At 39.8% G+C, this 13,051-nt stretch overlaps 1 protein-coding gene across 1 annotated transcript in view; it reads right to left on the reverse strand.

Moving 5' to 3' along the window:
- Window positions 1-2,226: 2,226 nt before the first annotated feature.
- The window catches only part of PDHX (pyruvate dehydrogenase complex component X), a 52,850-nt gene continuing 42,025 nt past the window's right edge, over window positions 2,227-13,051 (reverse strand). The window contains exons 9-10 of the mRNA XM_056851017.1: window positions 5,320-5,384; window positions 2,227-2,506 (exon numbers count right to left, since the gene is read on the reverse strand). Coding sequence (XP_056706995.1) covers window positions 2,242-2,506; window positions 5,320-5,384 — 330 coding nt within the window. The 3' untranslated portion in view covers window positions 2,227-2,241. The remainder of the gene's footprint in view (window positions 2,507-5,319; window positions 5,385-13,051) is intronic.

Here is a 13,051-nt window from a genome sequence, read left to right on the forward strand (position 1 = left end):
AAACTGAAAATTACCAGGAAGTGTGTAAACACAGGCTATACTTCACTAGAAAATATGCGTATTTAGAGATCAAAAGCATTATGGTTAGGCACAGGAAATGTTTGTCAGAAAGTTCATTCTGTTTGTGTAAATTTAAATCTTTTGTAGAATTCCCCCCTCCCTCTGTAAAGAAAACTTTATAAAGGACCTTGGGGTACAGCAGTCGCTTTTATGTAGGACTTGCATGAATTCCACAAGTTTTTTTTTTTTTTGGTGACCAATCTAAATTTTGTTAGGTGATGAATTACATGTGTGATGAATTAGCTTCTACAACAATGCAATCAGCATATCAGAAACTGTTGTGTAGGAAATGCCTTAATACATAGAAGGTATAACGACAATTTAAGATATTTATACAATGAACAAGCATGATCTGCAATAGAATGATAGCTGAATTACATGGATTTCTTACAAAATATTTAGAAATATCCATTAAAAACAACATATATATATATATATATATATAAATAATGAAATATCGCTTTAGTATGAATGCAGTTTGTATAGTTACTATTTTTAGACTTTTATAACAGAAAAAAAGTGTTTGAGCAAAATAAGTATCTTGGGATTCTCACAATAACGGCAAATCTAGTAGCTATGTTGCCAAGGAAGTTTGAGAATATATTTCCAGTTATACACAGTGCAATATTAAGTGGAGTTACACTGTTCTAAGTCTACATCTTAGCTGGCCGCCCTCCCCTCCCTTTTACCTATATTTTACCTATTTTTAATTCCTCTTCCCTTCCCTATTGAGGAATTCCTCTTCCCTTCCCTGTTGTTCCTTATTCTTTGCCTTCTTTGATTGGTTCCCGCTATTGTTATATGGTTTAAGGGTGTCGTTGGAATTTTAATAGATATTGAAGATTTTGAAATTGTATTGATATGATTTTAATTGTTGTTGGTTTTTGCTGTGAACTGCCCTGAGCCTGACTTTGATTGGGAAAGGGCGGGATAGAAGTTGAATGAATGAATAAATACTGAAGTAAATGGTGTAATTATGTGATTGTATTGATACTACCCAGTTCGGTCTGCTGTGCAAACCTAAAAAAAAGATTTTTCTATCTAGCTAGTTACTCTGGCAAATCATGAGAGTAAAAACAAAACTGAAAAAGCTGTATAATATATTTGTAAAACAAGGTTTATACTGCTGGGTAAAACGAACACACATACACACATATATTATATATAGCAACGATGCTCAGAAATGCAAGTCGCACACCCTCTGGGTCTGCTTTGGTTTGAATGTCCTCCTCAGGAAAAAATTGGAAAAGCCAATTCAACCAAATGCACACATTTCATTTTGGAGGAAACCAAATCAGTAATGTTGTGTGTTATAAAACCAGATATAAAACTTGAACTTTTACACAGACACATATCTGTCAAATTTCAACAGGTTTCAAAAGACAACTGGAGCATAACCGTGAGCAATACCTGTAGGGAAATGTTGGAATTATAACGATTACCAAGGAATCGTAGGTTGACATAATGTGCAATAATACTTAAATTCTTTGTTTTTAATACTATGTGCAATTCAAAGTCAGCACTAGGCATTGATTGTTATAAAATATGTATATGCACATTTTCCCCATTTACATTCACTCACAAATTCAATCAGCATTCTAATTTTTATTTCCTGTTTACTGATATCCAATACATCTATAGTGTACTGAGAACTCATACAAAGTTGCTAGCAAAGTTCTCAGGATTCTCAGAGTAGATAACACAGTTCATCTTCTAACAAAACACTTTCTTTTAACTGAAACACTTGTTCTGTATCAAACAGCAGAATCAACGATACAGACTGGTTTCTAAGGCTGGTGAGATTTATATCCTTTTGCTTGAATACACTCTCTGGTCTCTTCACTCTGGAGGAAATGACGGGTTTTGCGCTCTTTTACTACTTATACTACTTTTCATATACACATTCGGGTAACTGAAAAAACTTATGTATTAAAGCACATTGTGCAATTGCTCTTAACAAGTTTGATTCAATACATTTAACAATATATCAGTATATGAAAGCCAAGGAGAGAATCTTGTATTTTTTTTAAAGAAGTCTTTCAAGTTAACTCAAATAAATAAATAGTTTCACTGTCCATTTTATGCTTTTATCTTCCTATTTTTGTACCTGGTTTCCTTTTGTTTCCTTTTCTTATCCCGTTTCCATACTTTTGCTAAGACCACTACCAATGGGTCATCATTTCAACACAAGGCAAGACCGGCTGGGTTCTCCAAGTTAGATTTAAGGCTCTCTAGAAATTTTGAAGCAAGTTCATCATTCACCATTCGGCCATCGCTTGACAGAGTCACTGTCATGAGTTGGTGTTGCTGAAGCTTCTCATTCCCTTCTTCATCCACCATAATCCCAAGTTCCGTTCGAGTTCGTCCCACAGCTAAGACACAGGCTTGAGGAGGGTTTACAAAAGAAATGAAGCTGCTAATGCCAAACATGCCAAGATTTGAAATGCTGGAGTGGGTGGGAGGGGGAGAGAAAATATATCAAAGGGTAAGTATAAACATGGCACTCATGGGTGGGGAATCTAGGAAATAGCCATGGATGTCAGCAACATTCATCCTTTCCATCCAATAAAGCTGTTATTGCTAATTGGGGCTTGTATTCTGGTTCTGCTGGACTCTCATTAGCCCTACAAATGTTCTGAATTGTTTGATTACAATCAAGAACGTATTTTCTAGTCTTAAGTTTTTAAAGAAAAGAAACACTGCTGTGCTCTTGGCCTCTGTTTTCCAATTGTCATGTATCATATATTTTACGTAGATATCTTTATCAGGAGCACACATCAGAACATGGTTACAGTAACCAATTGCCCATGATAAGACCTGAACTCAAGGAACAATGATCCTGCACAGATGAAACTCATACATAAAGCCAGAGATGTTAGGTTTCCATAATTATGGGTCTGTAGACATATTGGTGAACAGTACATAGGTTTATAACTGATTGGAGAAGTGTTCAGTTTCTCTTTATATGGCCAGTAGTTGAGGATACTGCTTATCTTGCAGCTAGTTACTGCCCTGTGCTCTTGCTCCTAACACAAAGTTAGATTCTGCTTATAAATGTATGTCACTCAGATACATGCATCAAGGCCAGGGTTAGGTGAGAGGAAAGGTGTGGCTGGAAAGAGAGAAGGCCAGTGAGTTCCACATTGCCAACTTTTTGCGTTGGAGCAACAATGCACACAGAAAAACATGTGTGATAAGATGTTCTATTGTGACCAGTGCATGGCCTCGGACAAGCCCTTCTCCAGCAACCAGGCAGTCTGGTGCATAGAAGGATATTAGCCCAGCAGGCCATCGCAGCATAGGCACGTGCAATTTATTCCAGGACAACTAGGTAGACACATCAGGATGTATGCTATGGTGCTCTCACATCTATGAACTGAATTTAAACATGCAGGCAGGAGTGAACGGCGGGAAACCAATTATGAAGAATAACAGGCACAAACATCATGCGCAAAATGAAATTTTCCAAAACAAATTACCCAACATCCCACAGAAAAAGGGGGGTATGTATATAACATGATATTGGAATGTGTAGTGTGTGCTCCAAACAACAGCCATTACCACCACTACCATACACATAACCTTTCATGGTCACTCATACAACACAACTAGGATCATTGTCTAGTGGTAAGAGGAATGAGAAGAAATTAATTCCTTATAGACACGCAGCTTGCAAGAGCAACAACCTTTTGATAAATACAGCTGTCACAGACCCTGATTGTCAATGGCTGAACAAAGCAGGCCTGAGAATTTATTTTTACCATTTCGGCAAAGTTCTGACTGTTACATCCTTGGAAAGATAATTGTGACTCATTGGGTGCTTGCCCAGAAATTCTTTCATATTTAATCATTTCTAGAGTGATTAGATTGATTTTAATAAAAAATATTAAAAGATAAACATGAGTGATCTTTGGCTGGGATACAAGGTTTCCTCTTGACACCAGGAATAAATAAATTTCTGACTTCTCTTCAGTCAGAGGGCTGATAACCTACAGAGATTGGTTTTTGAGTGATCTCAGTATGGCTCTGTGATTTAGTGGTTAACATGTTGCTTTAGAATGGGCACTCTTCATTTCTGTGTGTTTTAAAAGGACTGCTTCCCGGGGTGGGGGTTCTTAATACACCATTACAAAGCTAAGAGGGCTTATAAGGAATACAAGAAAGATTTTCACATCCTGAATTTCCCCCAGCATTCTTTGTTGTTCTCCTTCATGTTTCACCATTTTTTAATGACTTAAGTCTCATGAATTTCTTATTGTCAGATTTCTACATCATCTACAATAAACTAACGTACTTACTACACAAATGCCTGGGATAAGTCTGGATGGTCTCAAGCGTATTTGGACACAAACTTACGCTAAGTCTGGAAAGACTATTAACTGGGGGTGGGGGGGGGGAGAGTTCCAAGAGCACAAACAGCAAACTGTGTATTATCTAGATGCATATTTTAATGGCTGTCCAGTGCCCTTCTCCTTCTTAGAGCTTCCCCCCAAGTCTTTTCACCTAAAACACCCACTTCTTTTTTAAAAGCACACAGAACCAATTTTTAGTTAATCATAGCAACATGCAAGAAGCCTGGGAAAGTGACAAAAAAAAATTGGACAGCCTATGTGAAATGTGGGAGAGAAGCAGGTTGGATTCGGAGGAAGTTTGCCTCTCCTTTGAGGAATAAAGTCAGGGGAAAGCAAAGCTCATTCCGCAGGAGAAAAGATCACAATGACCCTTCATAAACCTGCATACAACCTAAGAGTATAAGAAGCTTAAGAGCCCATTCCTGAAGGGGGGGGAACGACGGAGCTTCTTAGGAGACCTGGCACTGGCGTAGTGCCACCTTATCACAGAATAAGGTGACACCTATGCCAGCACAGGGGCAAACACACCAGTGTCTGGGAGCTGCCAGTCCTCGCTGCCAGTGCAGCCACGCTGGAGGGGCTTTCCCAGAAGCAGGGGCATTCCCGGGGCCTTCCAGGGGGAGGAGCTGTGGCAGTGCTGCACCACCTTTTGTTGTAGGAAATTGAGGATTTCTCCCCTTTTTTAGCTTTTTAATTTTTTTTAAACTACTCTTTGCCTCTGTGATGGCCGGGAAGCTGCACTGCTCCTGGCTGCTGTGGATATGCCCCCCCTTTACGACTGGGCTGCCCGATAACCAGAATTTAACTGCTCTACTTGTACTAGAGAACAAATATTTAATTCCACAAGCCCATCTCACACAGCTATTCTGTGGGAAGAGGTAAGTTATACAATAATGAATTAAAATACCTAAAAGATCCTCCTTGGCATTCTTCTGGTAGCAATTTTCCATCTCTTGCTTTCTTTGATAGAGCCTAAATAAAACCCAAAATATATAAATAAGCATGATTTTCAGCAACGTGGAAGAAAAAGTAACAGTAACGTTAAAATGCTTTAAAAAATATTTTGCTCATACAAGTATTTCCGTCAGGCAGCTGTTCTCCTAAATCATTATCAAGGGATTCAGCCAGCTGTTACAATTTGTGACAGCAGTACTCCAAGTTGTATCTTCAGTGAACAGGCTTATATTCCCACACCGGAGGTTTGATCACTCTGGATCTTCCATGGCAATTTCTCAGCTCAGCTCTCAAAAGTTCACTGCATACTGCAAATTGTGTTAGTCAACATTTTGCCTTATGGAAAGCTTTTTTTGTATTCAACAACTAGCCATGCCAACAACAAGAAGACCCCAACAGAGAAATACTCTGAGCATGTTTTCTCTGCAAATATTGCTTGATTCTGGAGGATGCATGAAACACATATCCAGCATGCCCCCATCTATGGTCTTGGTCTTTCAGTGTTTCAGCAACAAGTGCAAAGAGATCGCCTTCATACTCTGTATCAGTGAAAAATAATATATTTCAAAAATTCTATTTATTAGTAAATATTAAAATGAAACCACAAATTCTGTCATTGCCAGGAAATACCACCCAATAGCCATCTGAAAATGAGTTTAAGCAAGTGTCTATAGTTTAGGATCACAGTGACAAATCATTGCCTCTGAGAAGTAACAAAACCATAATTTTCAGTGATTTCACAAGGCATACCTGGACACATAAAACTTTCATAAATTGCATCACTACATCTAACACAATTAAAAATGAGATATTCATTGACTGTTCAGAGCATGGATTCTGTAGATCTAAATATATATTTTAGAGATAATTAAAAATCAGTTTAGAATGAGACTCTGCATATGCAGAATCCTTATATATAAAGTAGTCCAGTTCTGATAAAGACAACTGTTGTAAACCAAGTACATCTTGATGTAGAGAAGTACAGATTTATTACTTTACTACAGGGGTGGGGAACCTTTTTCCAGCCAAGGGCCATTTGCACATTTATGACATCATTCAGGGGCCATACCAGGTGTAGATCTCCTGGTAGGGGGGAAGAGACTAGGGTTGTCAGGTCTCCAGCCACCACCTGGAGGTTGGCAACCCCAGGGGAGGCCACAGAGAGAAGGCCTGCGGGGTGCCCCCACTCCCCCCTCCCAGGCTGAAGGGCAGCCAGCAGTGGGCCTGAGCAAATGAGGTGCCAGGGGGGCACAGACCACAGTCGATCGGCAAGGGAGGAAGGAAAACAGAGAAAGAGGAAAAGGGAGGGAGGGAGAGAGAGGAAGAAAGAAAAGGACGGAGGGAGACAGAGAAAAGGACGGAGGGAGACAAAGAAAAGGACGGAGAGAGACAAAGAAAGAGGGAGAAAAAGAGGGAGAAAGAGAGGGAGAGAAAGGAGAAAGAGTGACAGAAAAAGAGGAAGAGAGAAAAGCCTTCCACACACACCCGCGCACGCTGGCCCCGCACGACCGGGCCCCAGCCTCCCCTGCCCCCCCCCACACGCAGAGCCCCATGCGACCGGGCCCCAGTCTCCATGCCCTCTCCTCCCCAGTCCACAAAAGGCTCCCCCCGAAGCCCGATCGGCTCCTGCATGCATGCTCTGCTGCCGGGAGCCACCAGCCTCTTTCCCCCTCCCTCTCGCTGCTCAACAGCCGACAGTCGGCAAGAGGAGGTCCAAAGGGCGCTGCAGCGCTGCTGTAAGCACGTGGCTCCGTGGCTCCCTCTGGGAGGGCCGCCCTGCGCCCCGCCTCTGCAGCAGGGCCCCGGAGCTCCCGAGGGCCACAAAAAATGTCCTCGGGGGCCGTATGCGGCCCCCGGGCCTGAGGTTCCCCACCCCTGCTTTACTACTTTGAATCCAGTGATCTGAATGCAGAAGGAACGGACAGTTGCAGATCTTCTCCCCTCCTCAAGCAGTCTCTTCCCACTGTAATGGGAAGGGTCAGTGTACTGCAGTGATGATGAGGGGTGAAGGGGGTAAAATTCCCTTCCCACCTTCTGTCAGTGGAGCTCTGCTGAAGGTAGGAGGGTAGAGTGACGTTGTCTCTTCTCTCTCCACACTAAAGCCACCGACCTGGGGGGGGGGGCTATTACTTTACACAGGTCCTGCATTCCTAGGAATCAACTTTCCTGAGGTCAGTAGGGACTGCTGTGGGGAGAAGAAAGCAGGGAAGATCTGTGATCCTTGCATGAAAGTGATTTGCTGGCTCTAACCCACAGTCTAATACCATATTTCTCTCTGATAAGGCAACAATACACCCAATCTAGTGGAAGAATCCCAGTTTGCAAGGACTCAGGTGAAGGCAATACTGAGAGGGATAACACAATTTTATGTTTACCAGCCACTATTGGTATCGACAAGTGTTTATAATATTGATGGTGGTAATACAACTTGTAAAGAGCCACCATGGTGTCGTGGTTAAGGTGTCGGACTAGGACCTGGGAAACCCACGTCCAAATCCCCACTTGTGCCATGGAAGCTTGCTGGGTGACCTTGGGCCAGTCACACACTCTCAAGCCCTGACCCTGGCTAGTACTTGGATAGGAGACCTCCAAGGAATACCAGGGTAGTGACGCGGAGGCAAGCAATCACAGCCACCCTGCAAATGTCTCTTGCCCTACAGGGTCGCCATAAGTCAGCTTTGACTTGATGGCAAAAAATTTGCAACTTTTATTTTAGAAATGGCTCTGACAGAAATACTTCTGCTATTAAATGGATGCCCCAGTGGTATTTAGATGGGACTGGAACTGGAGCTAGGGATGACTAAAGAAAAGCTCTCCAACCACCCATTATCTTTATGGAAAGACACTTGCCTAGTAGATATTTGGGAATTAAGACATTTTACTACACATGCCTATATATATCCCTCTGTCAAGATCACCTCTTCGTACATATTAGAGAGTTATGACAGCTAGGTTGTTAACTTTTACAGTTTCCTGCTAGTATAAGAAATCCACAAAACTTTCATTTCAGGCTACGCTCCACTTCCCTTTTGAAGAGATGCTAGCAATAAAATGACAAGACTCTTCACAAGTTAAAATGATGCAAACTGCTCTGTTGTATTTTACAGAGCAGCATATTTTTTATCTTAGAAAAAGAAAAAAGAGAAAAAACACTTGCTTTTGCAACAGAAACATACTAATAGCAAGACTAGATGAAGCGGAACTTCAAACCAAAATAAGCCACATTTGCCCCAGTTCTTCAAAATACAGATATTACAGAAATTTAACAATTCAGAAAGAAAGAAAAAACTGTTTCAGTGTACATACAGTATGCGCACCCATTCCCCTGAAGCATATAGGGGCTATTCCATTCTTCTTTTAGTATATAAATACAACACAATTCACAGTGCTTCATAATTCAATCTGATTTACAGTTCGTATAAAAAGCAATCATTCTACCCACGTTCATTTCTAAACCTGAAAATCCTTCAGCGTGGTCATGGTCATTCCAAAAATAATAAAAAGTCTCATTTTAATTCATCATAAACAAGTTATTGCTTTGTCATTTTCTACTTATTAATTCTAGGTCCCGGAGCTTTTGAAAGGCTTTTAATGCCAAGGCCCTTACTAGCCTTCCAAAGTTTCCTTACCTATACCCATGCTGCTGCTAATAAATACTGAGCAAAATTAAGATGGTCTTTCTTTAGTAACTCATGAGTATCGCCTGAGAAGGTAGCCTATAGATTTTCTGGCAGATTGTCTGCCACAACACTGTCAATCACTTCTTTACAAAACAGTTTTATTTGAAAGCAATCCCATCATATTATGGTTTCAGACTGCAACTTTTCCCAGTAATTATTTAAAGCTAGTATGTATGATTTACTTAAGTCTTCAAAGGATGCAATACTACACAGAAATAATTTCGAACAATATGACCTTGTAAGTTATGGGTAACTTAAATTTCCGTGCTGGGAAATTTTGCTGGGAGACAAACTCTGATAGTCCACAATCACTCAACTTCCTGAACTGCCTGGCTGACAACTTCCTTTTTCAAATGGTGGAGAAAACTACACGGGGCTTCCTGATCCCTTTTAACTGGCCATGCTGGGAACTGAACTTAGGACCGTCTGCATGCAAAATAAATGTTTTATCACTGAGCCATGGCTCCTCCTCTGTGACAGTCTCTCTTCTTCCACCATTTCCAAGTATTTATTTTTCAAATACTGAGATATTCCTTAACTGAATATTTTGTTACTCCATTCAAATATAATGTTTTAATGGAATAACATTGGGGAAATGACACATTTATTGTCAATATCTGCCAAAGAATTAATTTATAGTCAATAAACTGATTGTTATAATTAATAGATTATTATTGGGGGGATCTTTATATCTAATTACTTATAGTCTATTTAATTTAGAAAAGTTGCTCATATTTATCCTTGTTGAAATCTTAAGAACAAGAGACTTATGACAAAGTTAAATTTGTCTGACAGTTTTAACATACCTAGAAAACAGCATCTAGAGACCACCGTGAATATAGTATTTCTGTTTACGTTGCCCCCCCCCCCAAGAATGCTGACAATCGACACTGTAATGGAAAGGAAAGCTAAGCCACCTTCGCTAATGGGATTTTTAATTACACATCTTTGCAGCTCTAGAGTAGTTATTTGCCCAATAAAATCTTCTGCCAACTAATCCAATTCCTTCTATTTCACTTATGTTATTTCAATAAGCAAAGGCTGTAAAACAAAATCTGTACAAGAATCAAAATTATTTTGCCTGTTTAACAATGCATCTCTAAGAAGAGTTATTCCAGTCTAAGCCCATTCATTTCAATGGGCTTAGACTGGAGCCCATTCATTTCAATGGGCTTAGACTGGAGTAACTCTCTTTAGGAATGCACTGTAAGGTTTTAGAGATACCCACCTTTCAAAATAAATTAACATCTGTCTCTGAGGATATCAACTGTAAAATAGATTTCAATTATTAGTCTGAATTTTTATCTCGGGCAGCCCATTCCTAAGGGGGAGGGGTTATGAAGCTGCCTAAAGGCAACTCCGCCCCCAGGAGTGCCCAAGGGACACCTTCCAGGATGCCGGCGCAGGAATTTGCACCTCTGGAATGTTGCCCGGAGGCAGCACCTGTGCCCAAGCCCCGCGGTGTGGCATCCCAGGGTTGGCGTGGATGACACCTGTGATGGCATAAGGGCCCCTTATCATGGGTTAAATGGGAACTTACGCCAGCGCGGGTCACGCCAGCTCCTAAGGAGTTCCTCTCCCTTCAAGATTGCACAGTAAGTATCTTCCTTCTTGCATTTTTGAGAACTCTATTGGTCTTTAAGTACTGTCGATTAAATCTGTTGCTAACAATTCTAATGTACTGCTATTTATTTTGTACCCTTAAATTTGACCAAATTGACCCCAAAACAGGCAAATATACAACCATGACATATTCACCGGCATAGTGATATTTTGAATTTGTTGTACTAACCTGGTGCATTTTATTGGTTCTATTACTTCTACAGTAACTGTGAATATTTCTGATACTATTAAAAAAAAGCCAGCAGTGAGAATGATTATCCCTGCCTGAACCCTCTATAAAAGAAAATTCAGAGAGTCATCCATTCAAACAGAGGCTGGCCTCTAGAGTTCTATCCAGTGTATACTTTTTTTCCATATTAAAGTCTTGTAGAATAGATTTTTCTTCTATGTTAAAGTTATGCCCCCATCCCAGTTTCCATGTTAAATTGTATTTGTTAATATTCTGATACTGCTGGAGAATTTTATTGTGATGCTAAACTCTGCTTGATTAATATTCCTGAATTACACTATTAACCAGTCTACTAGAGCGAAGATCTGGCAATATTTTGAGGAGAAAAGCTGAATAAACATGCATAAATAAATAAATAAACATTTTAAAATCACTGTTAAGAAGTAAAATGTGATAAGATGTTTTAGATGTGAATACTTTATCCTCCTGAGGCATTATGGATATTATACCTTCACTTACTTAATAATGTACGGATTCTCCCTGATGTAAAGTGGTCTTTACAATTTCACCAGTGGTCCAGACAATCTGAGCTGAGAGACATATAATACTTTCAAGCCTATGTTGATTGACCTGCATGTTTTCTCAACGCAGCCAACAGCACCTTCGCAAAGGTGCTTCTGGTTGAAAAAATCAGGAGAGGTAGTATGTGTGTATATATAAACAAGTTGTGTGTATCGATTAAACATACACACACATACACGTGGGGGGGGGGAGAGAAATAACCCCTTGTGCTGAAATCCTAATCTGAATTGGCCTCATCTCACTTGAACGTGGAACTTTCTGGTGTTCTGTTTACAGTGACCCTTTGTTTAATCAAGAGAGAAATGCTTTTTTTAACGGATAAGTTTCTAATAAATCAAATTTGTTTTTTGCTCATTGCCACCTCTGCAGTGTCTTTTGCCTGAATTCTCATGTTGTATTTCATATGATGTAGCTCTTTAAGTACTTTATACACCTTCTTTCCCCTATTTATTTAAAGATTTATATCCCAAACATAGTCCCAAATTGTATCTGCATTTTCACTAAAACCAGATTGCATTTTCCTTTATATTTTTCACTAATGTAAAATATTGCACCATAGTCTGTGCTTAGCTTTTGTTCTTGAAAAAGATAAATCCACAGAGAGTGTTGTATGGCTTGAAATATCTGAGGCCTATTTCTGCTTTCACTAGTACTAGCAACAATCCCAGAAGTCATAAAGGATATGAACAATCTATACTGCCTAATGCTTGGATTGAAAAAATGTTGTTCTCTTTAGTGCCATCTGCAGAATAACAAAGATAATTGCTTGTATGAAACTTTGTACATACAGCCTTTAAAGAAATATGACTGTGTGCAAGCACACTTTTTCAGAGATCAAAATATTAAACTGGATTGTTTTGTCCAGTCATACCGGCTGTAAAATAATCCTTTGTGGCAGCTAGATAAAATAATAAGCGTAAACATTTCATGGGGGGGGGGGAGGTAGTTGTGAATTTTCTGCATTGTGCAGAGAGTTGGACTAGATGACCCTGGTGGTCCCTTCCAACTCTATGATTCTATAACTCTAAAAGCTTCTCTGCTCCATGTCAAGAATGCATTAACAGGCCATTAAACAATTTAAAGACAACTTGCCAATTATTATAATGTCATAATTTCAAATTGTGTGTATCGATTAATATATGAGAAAGCAGGTAACTGGCTATCGCCTGGGCAGGACTCTAGCATGTCAGATATTCAGCAGTGCCTGCAATGACTGCGATGCTTTTAAAAGGCAGTAAACAAAATACACAAAGGAATGACGAAAAAAGTCAGTACTTGTCAGAAAGGAGGTTTTTTTTTTTTTTGCCTTTGAGAATTAGTATTATCCTCTTTGTGTTTTTGCTGAAAACGGCACTCAGAATTAATCTCTCTTTTAGCAACTTTAAATAAATGTAGGGCAGAAACTAAAACTAAATGTATTTGTTGACTTTAATCTCAATTAAAATCCCTGAATGCTTGCCAGGAAACAAAATAAGATACAGTAATTCCTTTGGAATGGGACATCGTCACAGATGTTTCATATCCAGCAGAGAACAGCTTGAAAGCATGAAGGAATTGTGGGGGCTTTTTTGGGCACACCGTATACTTGGTTGTAAATCTTTGTGCCAGCTATTCAACTCCTAAAGATTATC

The sequence above is a fragment of the Euleptes europaea genome, chromosome 6 (assembly GCF_029931775.1).
Source record: "Euleptes europaea isolate rEulEur1 chromosome 6, rEulEur1.hap1, whole genome shotgun sequence".
Lineage (NCBI taxonomy): Eukaryota > Metazoa > Chordata > Lepidosauria > Squamata > Sphaerodactylidae > Euleptes > Euleptes europaea.